The sequence below is a fragment of the Calliopsis andreniformis genome, chromosome 7 (assembly GCF_051401765.1).
Source record: "Calliopsis andreniformis isolate RMS-2024a chromosome 7, iyCalAndr_principal, whole genome shotgun sequence".
Taxonomy (NCBI): Eukaryota; Metazoa; Arthropoda; class Insecta; order Hymenoptera; family Andrenidae; genus Calliopsis; species Calliopsis andreniformis.
The window spans coordinates 13,163,173-13,177,274 of record NC_135068.1 but is presented as its reverse complement, the minus strand read 5'-3'; the positions used below and the strand labels follow the sequence as shown (position 1 = coordinate 13,177,274).

Here is a 14,102-nt window from a genome sequence, read left to right as displayed (position 1 = left end):
AGTCATGTTAGTGAACTTTAAACGTAATTTAATTAAATGCACCTACAGATTAGTACTTAAAATAAGCGGGAAAATTGAATATCTCGATAATCATTTTTTTTTTTAGTATCGAATGGTGTCATCGTGTCATAACATATTTTTACGCCGTCCAATCAATAAATTTCCAGGAATTACTCATCCAGAAAATCGATACACTACCCTATTTCTACGTCTACTTGTACCTAAAGCTTTTTGTTACAAAATTAAATACAATTGCCAAGTAGAATTCACGTTCAATCGTCATTTCTTATCGTGCATGCAAACATATCGATTTTTCATTTCTTTCTGCATTATTTAGTCGCTCATAAATGTTGATATTCTTCTCCTTAAAAATATCAACTAAACCTTCGATTTGCCCTACTCTTTACTATCCTAATTCCTAATATATCATTGAATCTACATATGCAAGAGTTTTCTAGTCATAGATAACTTGTCTTTAACCCTTTATCGCTCAGCTCTTGAACCCCATCGTGTAACTAGTTCATCTATGAAGAGCCCCTTTCTTACTACATATTCCTAAGCTTAAGATTGCTGTCTCAAGAAATGTTGCCCTGAGGACTCTTACTGAGGAGGGTAGAGTGCGCGAATTTGGAAGTGGCAGGAACTTAAGGTCGTCGAACGCTGGATCGACACAGTCTGCTCCACTTCCAACACAGAAGCAGCGTGCACACGAGTAACCACACGTGCAAAACTGTAGCTGCTTTCCCAGATCAGTAGCGGCGCTGTTTGCTACATCGGTACTTGTCAGTGGTCACACGTCGATCTTCTCTCACGCTATTTTTTCCCCTTTCGTTCCACGCGAGCATACATACATCATCCCTGGACAAAGCACAGTCGCTTTAATCGCTTTGTCGTCGCGACGGTACAGTCGCGCCGAACTGACGGTTCGCGACCAGTTCACTGTGCGCGTTTCACCTGGCAGCGAATCGGGGCTTGGTCTTTCGATGCGCCTCGGATACTAACAGGGTTACACGATTTTTAAGGGTAGGATATTTAAAACTAGGACATAAGCAACTGCATAAATACTTTTCTAAGCGTTCAGCCGATTTTCGGGGACATAAATCCGCGTGTGCCGCGTTCATTCACCGGGCAAACGTTTCTATCGATTTGCGATAACTGTGTGTGCACTTCATTGATTGCAAATTACACGCGCGCGTTGCTCGATAATTCGATTTTGACCACTTTTCGATAAGCCTTGTCCAGAGATAAATACGCCCCTTTTACTTTCATTGACTTAACCAATTTAATAGGTTTAAATGAACGTTTGTTATTCATAGTTTTGTGATATCGTGCGTACAATTTCCTGTAGTATCGTTCCACTAAATTTTCCAAATTTCATTGAGATACTGTGATACCACTTTAAAACGAATTCGATTTAAGTACGAAGATTAATCTGGCAATTAATTTAAACATCAATTGCCGCTGTACGAGCAAATTGTTCGCGTGGTACAATCACGTGAATAGACACCCTATTACCAGCACTATAGAACAGTTGGAACTGGCCAACGACCAAGTGTGTCCACGTTTGCCTGCGTGCATTGTCATCTCCGAGTTCTGAGATAGATGTCGAAATCTCTGAAATTTACCTAACGAGTGTCCCAGTTTGCTCCTTCCAGGTCTACGGTGTGCTAAAAAATCCACGATTTCCGAGGCAGATTAAGCATTTTTTTCCTCGTCTGACCTTCGCGTGACTAGAAATCGACAAAACGTTTACATTCACTGCTTCAGCAGCCGCTGAACGTCTTCCTTATAATAATTTCGACAGGTGAGCGGACCATGAGCCGTGTATTTCCGTTTTTCGAAACTGTGAAGCCGGACTGACGAACGATAGCACGTTTTATTCGAGAGAATCGTCGAATACCATCGATAGGAGTTCAAGTTTGTAAGCACCGCGCACGTTGTGGCACCAATTACCGAATAACAGGAATTAAGAATAGAGAGGCAAAGATACATACGTGATCGGAAGAGATGAAAGACACGGCGAGCAAGAATTACGAAAAACTGTTCGACGACAATGAAGTGGACGTGGCCACCGAGAAGGAACGCGAGGAAGATGCAACAGTAAAAGAGGTAAGAATTTGTCCCATTAATGTCGCGTTATTTGGTGTAGCATGACTAAGTCGCGACAGGCAATAAATTAATAGAAGTGAGCGAAAACAGGGTGCTATGCTATCTGTTGCCAACGTTTCATGGTCATTGATTGTTTGCATCCTCTTCCGCGGACAATTAATTAACACAATTATAAGTAAAAATGATAGAGTGCCTCCTTGGTATAGACCTTATTAATGATGCGAGTAAAATTCTCGCTCTAAATAATTTTGAGCTACGTATAGCGAACATTGCATTTTATGGTTCAGGAGGTATTTAATTCTCCAAAGTTCACTGTAACTAAAATGTCTTTAATGTTTCTCTGTATCGATCGAATACCTGCCTGCCAACGGCACCTGCCACGGCTGCTATTGTTACCTGTGCTTTTAAATATGTGCACCAGGAGCACTTCTCAATTTTTTCCTGATCAGTAAAGAAATGTTTTAAGACGTACGATTGTGAATCATAATGAATACAGTACCGATGTCGTCTTCGCGTGACTAATAACGAAGATTATATGAAAATTAGCGACTTCCTATACTGATTGAACACGTGACACGATAGATTTTCGAACGATATATGCTTAGCATAGTCGCTGAATAAACTTTTCTACGATAATAAGTACAGCAGTAGAGCCTTGTTCTGAAGAAAAGGGTTCGATAATTGCTATAATAGATACTCAAATAATGCAGAAAGTATTTGAACGCTTGCAAATAAAGACAGTTTTTTCAAAGATCGGCCAGCTAAGATTGGCAATATTAAAATAATATTGTAGGAAAAAATAAAGAACCAGTCACGTTTATTTTCCCGAACTTGAATTCCTTGAATTCTTTAAGTTTCTTAAGTTCTCTGGGTTTCTAACTTGTTCCATGGCAATCCATAGTCAACGAAAGAACGTTTGAGATCGAAAGTGCTGGAACGCTGTTCCAGATGATCGTTCAGCACAATGATTCCAAATGTGATAATATAGGATGAAATACGTGTGTATATATCGAATTAAGAGTAAGTTATCATGTAAACATGTCTCTATGTCATCTATACCCGTGTAATGGATTACACTCGAATGAAAGCTGTGTACATGTATACTAACATACATATGCGTATATGTCTGATGCTATTTTTTATTTAATACTAGTTTTCTTTACTTCTCAATTTATCCAAATACATACCTATAATGAGTAAGCGAAACTAAAACGCTTCGTTAAGTTTAAGAATTGTAAATGTATTCTAATTTTACATTTCGTGAATTCTTTGAAGGTTAGAATACATAATGATTCGTATTTCAACAATATGAGACTTTTCAGAAAGAATACTTCCATAGAATACCATGTTTCCCCTTGTTCTTATTGGAAAAATATTTTTCGATTCTCAGAAGTATTGCGTTTGCAATTCCATTTCTTGCATATGTTTACACGCACACAATCGTAATACAAATGAAGTCAGCTACACGTGTATTAAGATGACTATAAATGACATTAATTGTTAGTTTACTCTGCCTTTGAATTAAACTTAGTCTTATCTTTATGAATACACTAGCAATATTGTTGCAAAATGAAAGGATTTTCATTCACAGAAATTTGAAATAAAGGTAGAATATATAAAAATATTATAAATACTGTCTAGAATAGTAATAGAAAATATACTACTTACCTTTGGTTGTTTAAGAATAAAGACCAAGATCCAGTAATGTGGCTAACAACAGCAGAAGCTGCCAGTCTTGGCGCAGAGGAAGTGGCTGCAAGGTTGCATGTTGATATACGAACAGGATTGTGGTGGCAGGAAGCCGATCACAGAAGACAGTTAGTTGGATTTAATGAATTTAGCGTTAAGGAAGAAGAACCAACATGGAAAAAATATGTTGAACAGGTATTAGATATATTCTACTCTTTCTCTTCAATTATATTTCTAAGTTGACAAAGATATGGAACTCTCACCTTTATTTTCAGTTCAAGAATCCTTTAATTCTATTACTCCTTGGTTCAGCTTTTGTCAGTGTGTGTATGAGACAATTTGATGATGCTGTCAGTATTACAGTGGTAAGTATTACATTACTCATACAATTAGAAATGTGAGTAGTACTCATATTTATAATAAACTCTTTACTTCTAGGCTATTATAATAGTAGTGACAGTTGCATTTGTACAAGAATACCGATCTGAGAAATCCTTAGAAGAATTAAATAAACTGGTGCCACCAACTTGTCACTGGTAAATAAACTTGTACACTTTATTGCTTAGAGACTTTATAAATAAGGATTCTGTATGTGGTATCAAGTATCAAGTAGAAAGAAGTTGTTGGGTATTTAAAATAACATTTCCTTTAGAAGTATGGTCCTTGGAGGATATACTAACCCTTTATATGGAGCATTCCTTTGCCTTATTAGGAAGAAGATATAATATCCAATTCCAATCAATAGATCAATAAGGTGAAATTTACTTTTCTGTAACTCCTCTTAAAATTTCTATACTGCTTTAAAGATGCCAAGTTAGGTTGAGGATGAGAGTGACCCATTTCCTGTCAAAGTACAAAAATGTTCAAATATAGTATTACAGTAATTGCTTCAATGTTTTTTTCAGCTTACGACAGGGCCGTGTAGAAACATTTCTCGCACGCAATTTAGTTCCTGGTGATATAGTTTATTTAAATATCGGAGACAGAGTACCTGCGGATATCAGGATATTCGAAGCAATAGATTTAGCAATCGATGAAAGCAGTTTTACAGGAGAAACTGAACCAGCACAAAAATCTACAGCTCCCTTACTTAAGGCTAATGGGTTGACAACAAAAAAAAATATCGCATTTATGGGCACGTTGGTGCGCTGCGGAAATGGAAAGGTAAGTGGTATTACAGTGAACTAATCTCCTAAAATCTATAACATCTACAATTTCTAAAAATTTAAAAAATGTTCTACAGGGAATAGTAATTAATACAGGAGAAAAAAGTGAATTTGGAGAAGTTTTTTCAATGATGCAAGCAGAGGAAGCTCCAAAGACACCTCTCCAGAGGAGTATGGATATTTTAGGCACACAATTATCCTTTTACTCATTCTGCATTATCGCTATTATTATGCTTCTTGGCTGGATCCAGGGCAAAGCTATACTTGAAATGTTCACTATCAGTGTGAGTTTGGCAGTGGCAGCTATACCAGAAGGTTTACCTATCGTTGTAACTGTAACTCTGGCTTTGGGTGTTATGAGAATGGCTAAAAGGAAAGTCATTGTAAAGAAACTGCCAACAGTTGAAACACTTGGTATGTATATGTATATTTATGTAATAATTATCTGGTTAGAGATAGCGAAATAATTGTTATATTATTGATTCTTAGGTTGCGTGAACGTGATATGTTCTGATAAAACTGGTACTATCACAAAGAATGAAATGACTGCTACGATCCTGGTAACTTCGGAAGGATACATAGCTGATATTACTGGAGCTGGTTATAACGATAAGGGAGAAGTACGAATCCGAAAATGCGATAATTATGACCTTGCGCGCAAGGCTATCAGTAGTATGTTAGAAGTAGGATGTGTCTGTAATAATGCTGTAATACAAAATGATACCTTGCTCGGTCAGCCCACGGAAGGTGCATTAATAGCATTGGCCATGAAATTTGGGATGTACGGAGTTGCCGATAAATATCTACGATTACAAGAATATCCATTCTCCTCGGAGCAAAAAATGATGGCTGTGAAATGTACACCGAAATATGAAGAGGTAAACTAGGACTATGACTCAACTTCGTTCCTACTCAGCATTTTCTTATTTTATTTTTTTTTTATGTATTACAGAATAGGCAGGAAATATTTTTTGTAAAAGGTGCTCTAGAAATGATCTTACGTCTATGTACCAAGTATTCTGTTAATGGTGAAGTATATTCGCTCCATCAAAAGAAAGATGAAGAGTTTCTAACTGAGGCATATGAGATTGGGCAACAAGGATTAAGAGGTTAATATCTTAACTTAAGTTAACCTAAAGTTAGATCACACATTTCGTGGTAAAACTATATACACTTATATACCATGAATTGTTGTAGTAATTGGACTGGCTTGTGGTACATCGTTACAAGATCTCGTGTACGTCGGTCTTGTGGGAATCTGTGACCCTCCTCGACCAAACGTTCGCGAGTCTATAACAACTCTTATTAATAGTGGTGTCAAAGTTAAGATGGTTACGGGCGATGCCAAAGAAACCGCAGCCGCGATAGGTATGGGACTTATTTTCTATGTTGTAGTCCTTAGAAGAATTATCAAAGTAGCGCACCGCATTTGATTTTCTCTTTTAGCAAGTATGATTGGGTTAGATATACTTCACTCGCAACTAATATCTGGAGATGAAATTGACTTAATGTCTGAACATCAATTAGAACAGTGTATCAGTAACGTTAGCGTATTCTATCGAGTTACACCTAAGCACAAATTATGTATCGTAAAAGCCTTGCAAAGGGAAGGAAATATAGTGGGCATGACAGGTGATGGTGTTAATGATGGAGTCGCTTTGAAGAAAGCAGATATAGGCATAGCAATGGGTAAAGGCGGCACTGATGTATGTAAGGAAGCTGCAGATATGATTCTAGTGGATGATGATTTTGGAACTATCATGTATATATCACTTTTTCATTTAGTAATACTTTACGTATGAATTTTTTCTCTAATGAATGGGTACTTTGTAGTGCTGCAATTGAGGAGGGAAAAGGAATCTTTCATAATATACGAAATTTTGTGAGATTTCAATTGAGTACTAGTATAGCTGCCCTTTCTTTGATCGCTCTTGCTACTTTGATGGGTATACCGAATCCTTTAAATGCAATGCAAATACTCTGGATTAATATTATTATGGATGGTCCACCCGCTCAAAGGTAATTTATTAATTTAGAATTCAATGAAATATGTTTCGAATTATAACCTTAATTTATAAAATCATCCGTACAGTCTTGGAGTCGAACCAGTCGATAAGGATGTTTTAAAACAAAAACCACGTAACACGAAAGAACCCATGATCACGCGACATCTTATTATCAATGTATTACTTTCGGCTCTTATTATCATTCTTGGCACTTTGTGGGTCTATAACCGAGAGGTAAGATAACAATGTCTGTTTGTAACTATCAATATTCTAATTCCCTGCCTTTAATTAGATGACAACTGATGGCACGACAGCAAGGGACACAACCATGACATTTACCTGTTTCGTCTTCTTTGATATGTTTAATGCTCTAAGTTGTAGATCACAGGTGTGTATCTACGAGAAGCTCTTTTTAATATTCGATTACATTTTTTCTAAATCAATTGCATCTATTTCAGACAAAATCAATATTTACAATTGGTTTCTGGAGTAATAAAATGTTCCTGGTAGCTGTAACGTTATCGGTAATAGGACAGATGTTAGTCATCTATTTCCCTCCATTGCAACGAGTTTTCCAAACCGAAGCTCTCACAGCAAAGGATATACTGTTCCTCGTTGGACTAACATCGAGCGTTTTCGTCATTAGTGAAATAAAGAAATTGATAGAGAGGCAGCTTTATAAGCGACGAGCAGGTACACAATATTGCAATAAGTCTGAGATGGATTTTGTATGACAGTTACAGTCTGCCGAAGACAAGGCGGACAAGGATCATATGGAATAAATGCCCAAACACATCGTACGGGTAGTAGTCATTCGTTCGTTTATCAACATAATCTTCGCTAATACACTTGACTATGCTTGCCCATTTGTAATGTTGTATGTGCACCTGTCACGAGAAACGAACGTGTTTGCGTTATCAGTCCGCGGGTCAGCATTAAGATTCACGATGATCGCGGTTTTTTAAACATTTACAAATTCTTCTGACTCTGAACGTATGGATATAACCGGTTTTAGGATGTTAGAGTTAGCCGTTTCACGTCTCGCCCTCACGGTGATTATTGGACACGTCGTAGAATCTAGCGACGCTATGCACACATTCCACACGATCCTTAGACACGAGGACGAATTTCCACGATATTATTATAGTAATCTTCGAAGCATCGAAAATTCATTCTAATGCACTTTTTCTATCTCGTTCGATACGAAAGTCTATGTCCCTCGAACCACGTATCTTGTTCGATCGCATTTACATTTAAGAAACAAGTTATCGAATGATAAAACGACAATTCAGAAAACGAAGAAACATACGTTTATGACCATAATCAGCAATACAAATCAATTGCATTTAAAACAAGATTACGATTAATTATACATTGGAAGAATAAACAATCTTGTAATGTTCCTTAATTCCACGAGGAAACTCGATATGTTTCTGATCACAGGAAAATGTGTAACAAAAGGTTCGTATAAATACATTATTATACATTGCACTGAAGCAACAGAACATTTCTTGTAATCGGAAGCAGTATCGTGTACTTATGTGTTATTTATAAATAGTCGTCCTTATACTATAACAATTCTAATTCGTAGATATTATAACCTGTGTTATTTTGTATTAATGGATCCCTTCAAGAGCACTGTAAGTTTTATATTGATACAGATCTGGTCCTCCATAGCCATAGAGCAACTTCCCTCTGCCATTCTCGTCATAGTACGGATAGCGGTATTTAGGTCTGTAAGCGAACAGGTAATGGTCGATCTAATTTTTTGATTTGTATTTGTTTTTAATTAATAGCAGATACCATCTACAGTGAGTCACAAAATTATTTACAGAGGTAGAAAAGAAAATCCTAGAATGCAATGTTCCACATGTCTATAATTTTATGACTCATTGTTCATTTAGTGTAGATATCTCTTAGTTCGTAGAACCTCACCGTTCGAAGTATTGGAAATTAGGCGCCTTTGGTTGTGCTATCGTTGCTACCGTCTCAGTAATTAATCCGAGAAGAAAGGCAACGATTATTGTCGCAAGGATCACGGTCGTCCACTGAAAGTGGGTCGATTAACGTTAGCATGACGAAATAGGAACGAGGAAAAAACTATCCTGTACTAGATGCGCATGTTCTAGATACTCTTGACATATTGCACGTTTAGTAATAAAAAAATATTTAAAAAAGAAGTAGACGGAAGATATTTAACGTGGCATGTGCACTGTAAAAATGGGTCAAGTAGCGTTTTAGAATTTTAGTTCCTTAGATTTTCCACTGAGTTAACTTAATTCACCACAATTCCTTTTGTTTCATGTTAATGTACTTACGGAAGTATGTCTTGCCATCTTGATGAGTGCAGGGGTGTTAACACTTTCAAGTAACTGAACGAAGAAAGTTTTGAAAGTTCGCCACGACGCGACGAGCAACAGCAAATGTTTCTTCTCTTCGTCAATAGTGTATAACAAACTTATTAATCGACCGGTTTTACAAACGTACTCATTGAAAGTCAAAGAGTGTCTGAAAGGACGACGTGAAGCAGTGCAGCAGTACTACGACCCGTACGATCGGTCTGTTGTCCTTTTTCTGGTCCCACCTTTTACCTGGCTTATCCTCAAATCCGTGACCGTCCTTCTCCACGCCCCTCCCCACCTTGTGTTTTCTTCCATCAAGTGAAAGTCGAACAGGGCACATTGTACTTTGCACACGGTATCTGCGTCACGTAGACTGTGTATCATAGTCTCTATGATGATAATGATGATGATTGGTGGAACCTTGCGTGCACCAATAAGCCTAGTGGTTCTAAGAAAGCTAATTACGTAAGCCACTGTCGAAATTCCTCAAGGTCGAAGAAAGGATGAGCACTATTGCACGATAAAATGTTTCTCTTTTCCATATCTTAAGTAACGCAACTTATTTTTTTAGTAGATTCAGTAAATTGAGGAAATTGGACAGAGAAAAAGTTACATAAATAATCAGTAAGTTATGTAAAATGTACACTGCACAAAGCAATTGAAAAATTAGATTCTTCAGTGATCTATCCAAAGCTCAGGGACTCAGTAGGATTGTTACCTATTTTCTAATCTTTTTGGCAGTGTAGTAATTTTATTTAAATCAACTTGTACCTTACAGAGACTAGTATAATACACCCGTAGCTACAGACAATGTTCTAGGAATAATGATTAATTTTTTACTAGTGATTAATAATCAATTACTTAATCAGGCTTCTTTTTTACACAGATGTTCCCCATGGCCCTTTGTATCCAATACCCATGCCGATCTTCGCGATCGCGATTTCACCGTGACGACCATTTTCCTCCTCGTACCTGCCCCTTCTCTGTTTCCCGACTTCTGGATCGAAATTCCACTGCGTTTTCTACGATTAATGCGAATTATTTTTTCCTTCTTTTTTGTTTGAATTTCGTTAATATTAATTTTTTATTTCGCAGAGCATTATACTTGCCTCATGGATGAGCGGTACCCCCGCTACGTTATACTGAATTAGATCGTGAATAAATGAGAATATGCTAACGGGTTCAGCGGATGATATGCATTTGTCAGTGCGAGACGACAGCACAATGAGAATCAGCATTATCTAAAATTATAAGAAGAAATTTGTTTCTGTAATTTTCTTCGGGGATAGAGTGGTACGATTTACTCCAGAGTTATGTACAAGTGCTTCTTTATAATATTATAATTTTCAAAATTTGTCTATTCATAGATATAATGTCACTCTATTTTTCACATGAAAAAGTTAGAGTAAACCTTTCTAGAGATCTGGTTTTCCCATTATCCTTTGATAGAATCTGAGTTCTGGACCTAACTTAGCACGTAAAAATATGAAAACTGACGTCTATAATCAAGCTATGTATTTATAAAAGCATGCACAAAGTTAGTTACCAAATTATGAGGGAAATTCATGTTGATCCTTCTCGAGACGATCACGCAGAGGCACGCAGCCGGCAGCGTCGAGCGGTGATGCTTCTATGAGCGCGGAATAACAACTACCTCGAGTCACTTCGTTTCCAAAGGCGTCGCGAATATGTAAGGAAGAAATCAGGTGGCTTGGTACCCCCGTTCTGGCGCAATGGTCTGCCAGTGAAAGTAAAAAAGACCGATTCCCCTGTAGCATTGACGCGCGATTCGTTTGAAAAACTATGGCCGCGTATTCGTTCGTTGAATGACAATTTATCGTGTTGGAATCAATTGACAGTCGACGTATTCAAAGCACGACACCCTCCTCAACCAGAGAACATAAAGGTGAGTGAAAACCATGGGCGAGGGGGTACTTCTTTCCGCGTGTTCCTACCAGAAGCTTCGGAAAAGAAAGAAATGCGTACGAACAGTATATTCACGTTGATTTGCGCGGTAAGTGGATTTGCCGGTGCCATAGATGCTGTTGTAGTGTAGGATTGTTACATGTTCCTTTTATTGTGATTACAGATGTGTATGATCGCTTTATCCAACGGCACCACTGTGACGCGCGTCGCGAGGACGCTTCCATTCGACTTGTCCCCGTCAAAGTGGTCGGGGATGTTTCGTAGCCTTTGGTCAGGAGTGAAATTTTGGGAGTGGCCGAGGAACAGCGTGGAAAGTCTTCTAAGACTGGTGGCTACACCAGATACAAGGAAGAAGATGGTCTTCGAGTTCCGACCCGACGATGGACCCCGCGCCTCCTACGCTTATCAGAGTCGATACGGATATCGAGGACAGTGGCTCATCGAATTATTGGGATCGGGTTTCCACCCTGATGGCGTGCCTTATCGGCAACCTCTGCCTGCTTCCATATTGGTTCCTCCCTCCCCTCGTATTTGATTACACTATTTTATGCTGTGTTACAATATGTGAATTACAAGTGATAGAGAACTGAGACATTTAAGGTGTTGTTCCTTAGAGGTTCTTAAAACGAAGAGTTGAGGTGTGATCCTTAGAGAGCCCATACTTTAATATAGTCTATGTGCAGGCCAATGTCGCTTCGCTGCCATGTTTCCAGCCAGTTGCTTTGCGCTTGATAAAAGTTGTAGAGCGCCTAGAGCAGATGATATTGCATTATTTAATACTGTTTTGATAATAAAAGTGTCTGATAAAGTACCTTCACTGCTGCATTTCTCCATGGTTTCTCGTAGCTTCCGCTTCTACACAGGTTTGGAAAGGACGTGTGACCACCGACGGCTACACCCACGTTGATATAAACCTTGGAATTGTCATTTAAAAGATGAATTTAAGACATGACTATATTTCCAAATCGGAGTTTTTAGAAGAGTTTAGAATTAATCTACTCACTGGTGTATCAAAGTGTTCTAGTACATTTTGCAGTCCATATGTAACGCCGTCTACTATAACAGAGATTTGACCATTCTTCCATTGTACCTCGTACAAATGATAGTCATCTGACCATAGCGAAGTTGAAGTTGTCCTAGGAAAGTGGTTGTGAATGTCAGGATTTTGGGATGCGTCGATCTCGTGAGTACCCGCTGAAAGGACGTGTCCACTTATATCCTCTTCATTAGACGTAGTAAGTGTAGGATTGCCATTTGAGTAACCAATAAGGATCTTGCGAAAAACCATTTTGTTTTCTGTGGACGTCTGCATGCTTTCTAGAGTGATTACTAAAACAGAATAATTAGAATGAGAATAGTTTTGAAAAGTTTTTAAATAAAGGGTTTTGTTACATAGCAGAACTTACTGGGGTAAATCCAATCACCGCGTGGAAACTTAGCGCGAACCTGAACGCGGCCATACAAGAAAGCGAATGATTTTTTAGTGTTTATGCTGCCTGATATGACTGGCGGCAAAATATAAGAGCCGAATGCACTTTGCTCACAAATCTTGGGACGGAATTTTTCCGTACAGCTGTAAATGTATTTATTTTTCTTAAATAACAATTTTCCGCATAAAATTATAATACTTTTCTTCTCACCCGTTTAATACAAGCGATCCAGACATCACGAATTCTCGTCCGTATTTGTTTGAAGTAAGAATTGGCTTAATGTGTAAATTACCATCTTTTACGTTTACGATATCTGGATCATTCATGTAAACGTTAAATTCATAGCTCTAAAAAGAAGATAATGGATAAATATAAAAACGGAAGGTTTTGAGAACCATTTGCAACATCTTTAAGATGCAGGTACTTACTGGCGCGTCTGAAAAGCGCTCAATCACAGTCCACCGACTTTGATTAAGCGAATTGAAGTTTTCTTCGAAGATTAATTGTCCTGAACAAAGGTTGCGTCGTGTGGATTGGACGCCCGTTGTGTCGATTTCGATTACATTCGTTTCTGAAGGTATACAGGTATCAGTTCGAGAAGTGGTACTGCCTCCATTCACAGGAGTTCCGTCACGGTTATAAAAGACTGAAAGAAAACAACAGAAATATAAGATAAATATAATCAATTCTTTTTTTTTTTTTCTTTTAATAAACCAACCATTGACTACGTGATGTTTGTCAAGTAAATTGTAACCGAGACCCTTGTACACGACATGAACCCAATAATAAATCACGTCGCCTTTAACGAGTTCAGTGGTGTCATCTTCATATGTCCAATGTCCGTTGGTTGTTTTTATGATATCTACAGCGATAGTTCCTGCTTCGAGGCGTCTGAAGTCTTCATTAAATTTCACGTGATATGCGACCAAGGTGATCCCATCTTGATCTAAATATAGAATTAAATTATTTTATGCGAGTGCGTATCACGCATATTAATAAAACGCAAACAGATCAATTATGGATGATTGGATGAGGACAAATCTTTGGGATCCTTTTTACACTGATCAATAATAATCACTTCAATGGAAAATTTAACAAAGATTATGTAAACCGAGGATTTCAAGTATGTTTTACAATTTATTAAATTATAACTACTTGTTAAAAAAAAAAAAAAAAAAAAGACAGAGCATTCTACTTTAGTTTAACGAAGAAACTAAAGTAGAATAAAAAAAATTCTACTCACGTGGTATGGACATCCGTAATCCTTTAGGATAGAGAGGCTCCACGGTGGGAGTCGAAGGAGCAAATTTACGAACTTGTCCATAGTTGTCCGGGACCACACTGAACAGTGAAATAAAGAAAAACCACTTTGTTAGAGCCTTCATGTTGAGCGCGTCCGATGACTCCGCCGGTTCAAGCGCTACTGACAAAGAG

General features: G+C 37.8%; 5 protein-coding genes across 6 annotated transcripts; 2 read left to right on the top strand and 3 right to left on the bottom strand.

The window, feature by feature from the left end:
* Positions 1-1,472: 1,472 nt before the first annotated feature.
* Positions 1,473-10,544, top strand: Spock (secretory pathway calcium atpase). 2 transcript variants are annotated; one of them, XM_076382594.1, is made up of 15 exons: positions 1,473-2,109; positions 3,793-3,993; positions 4,074-4,163; positions 4,237-4,334; positions 4,704-4,962; positions 5,042-5,378; positions 5,454-5,842; positions 5,917-6,073; positions 6,162-6,332; positions 6,411-6,726; positions 6,798-6,983; positions 7,057-7,204; positions 7,263-7,358; positions 7,429-7,663; positions 10,408-10,544. In XM_076382594.1, exons 1-15 carry the CDS (start codon positions 2,008-2,010, stop codon positions 10,461-10,463), a joined length of 2,841 nt encoding a protein of 946 aa, XP_076238709.1. In that variant the 5' UTR covers positions 1,473-2,007; the 3' UTR covers positions 10,464-10,544. The 2 variants fall into 2 exon arrangements, with proteins under 2 accessions (XP_076238709.1, XP_076238710.1); XM_076382595.1 differs by lacking the exon at positions 10,408-10,544 and having other exon boundaries at positions 1,475-2,109; positions 7,429-7,770.
* LOC143181909 (uncharacterized) lies at positions 8,572-9,411 on the bottom strand. Its single transcript, XM_076382599.1, has 3 exons — positions 9,289-9,411; positions 8,906-9,018; positions 8,572-8,704 (listed from the first exon to the last, which is right to left on the bottom strand). The coding sequence occupies exons 1-3, from the start codon at positions 9,304-9,306 to the stop codon at positions 8,587-8,589; spliced, it is 249 nt and encodes an 82-aa protein (XP_076238714.1). The 5' UTR covers positions 9,307-9,411; the 3' UTR covers positions 8,572-8,586.
* LOC143181908 (uncharacterized) lies at positions 10,049-10,997 on the bottom strand. The gene is made up of 3 exons (XM_076382598.1): positions 10,859-10,997; positions 10,422-10,553; positions 10,049-10,334 (listed from the first exon to the last, which is right to left on the bottom strand). The coding sequence occupies exons 1-3, from the start codon at positions 10,877-10,879 to the stop codon at positions 10,191-10,193; spliced, it is 297 nt and encodes a 98-aa protein (XP_076238713.1). The 5' UTR covers positions 10,880-10,997; the 3' UTR covers positions 10,049-10,190.
* Positions 10,998-11,191: 194 nt separating this feature from the next.
* Positions 11,192-11,924, top strand: LOC143181907 (uncharacterized). The gene is made up of 2 exons (XM_076382597.1): positions 11,192-11,326; positions 11,402-11,924. Exons 1-2 carry the CDS (start codon positions 11,291-11,293, stop codon positions 11,771-11,773), a joined length of 408 nt encoding a protein of 135 aa, XP_076238712.1. The 5' UTR covers positions 11,192-11,290; the 3' UTR covers positions 11,774-11,924.
* On the bottom strand, positions 11,849-14,072 carry B-gluc1 (beta-1,3-glucan recognition protein 1). Its single transcript, XM_076382596.1, has 8 exons — positions 13,912-14,072; positions 13,387-13,614; positions 13,097-13,314; positions 12,879-13,015; positions 12,645-12,811; positions 12,242-12,567; positions 12,051-12,152; positions 11,849-11,987 (listed from the first exon to the last, which is right to left on the bottom strand). Exons 1-8 carry the CDS (start codon positions 14,051-14,053, stop codon positions 11,886-11,888), a joined length of 1,422 nt encoding a protein of 473 aa, XP_076238711.1. The 5' UTR covers positions 14,054-14,072; the 3' UTR covers positions 11,849-11,885.
* Between the last annotated feature and the right edge of the window lie 30 nt (positions 14,073-14,102).

Bases quoted from the DNA above. Each gene is read 5' to 3' on its own strand.
- Spock (XM_076382594.1), top strand. From the start codon at position 2,008: ATGAAAGACACGGCGAGCAAGAATTACGAAAAACTGTTCGACGACAAT. The intron at 4,164-4,236 runs GTAAGTATTACA...CTTTACTTCTAG, and splicing joins ATGCTGTCAGTATTACAGTG to GCTATTATAATAGTAGTGAC. The intron at 5,379-5,453 runs GTATGTATATGT...ATTGATTCTTAG, and splicing joins GCCAACAGTTGAAACACTTG to GTTGCGTGAACGTGATATGT.
- B-gluc1 (XM_076382596.1), bottom strand. From the start codon at position 14,053: ATGAAGGCTCTAACAAAGTGGTTTTTCTTTATTTCACTGTTCAGTGTG. The intron at 13,315-13,386 runs GTTGGTTTATTA...GTTTTCTTTCAG, and splicing joins CAAACATCACGTAGTCAATG to TCTTTTATAACCGTGACGGA. The intron at 11,988-12,050 runs GTACTTTATCAG...CATCTGCTCTAG, and splicing joins GGAGAAATGCAGCAGTGAAG to GCGCTCTACAACTTTTATCA.
- LOC143181907 (XM_076382597.1), top strand. From the start codon at position 11,291: ATGCGTACGAACAGTATATTCACGTTGATTTGCGCG. The intron at 11,327-11,401 runs GTAAGTGGATTT...TTGTGATTACAG, and splicing joins TATTCACGTTGATTTGCGCG to ATGTGTATGATCGCTTTATC.
- LOC143181908 (XM_076382598.1), bottom strand. From the start codon at position 10,879: ATGAATTTCCCTCATAATTTG. The intron at 10,554-10,858 runs GTAACTAACTTT...TTATAATTTTAG, and splicing joins TGAATTTCCCTCATAATTTG to ATAATGCTGATTCTCATTGT. The intron at 10,335-10,421 runs GCAAGTATAATG...CATTAATCGTAG, and splicing joins GGGTACCGCTCATCCATGAG to AAAACGCAGTGGAATTTCGA.
- LOC143181909 (XM_076382599.1), bottom strand. The intron at 8,705-8,905 runs GTGAGGTTCTAC...GTTCGCTTACAG, and splicing joins AATTTCCAATACTTCGAACG to ACCTAAATACCGCTATCCGT.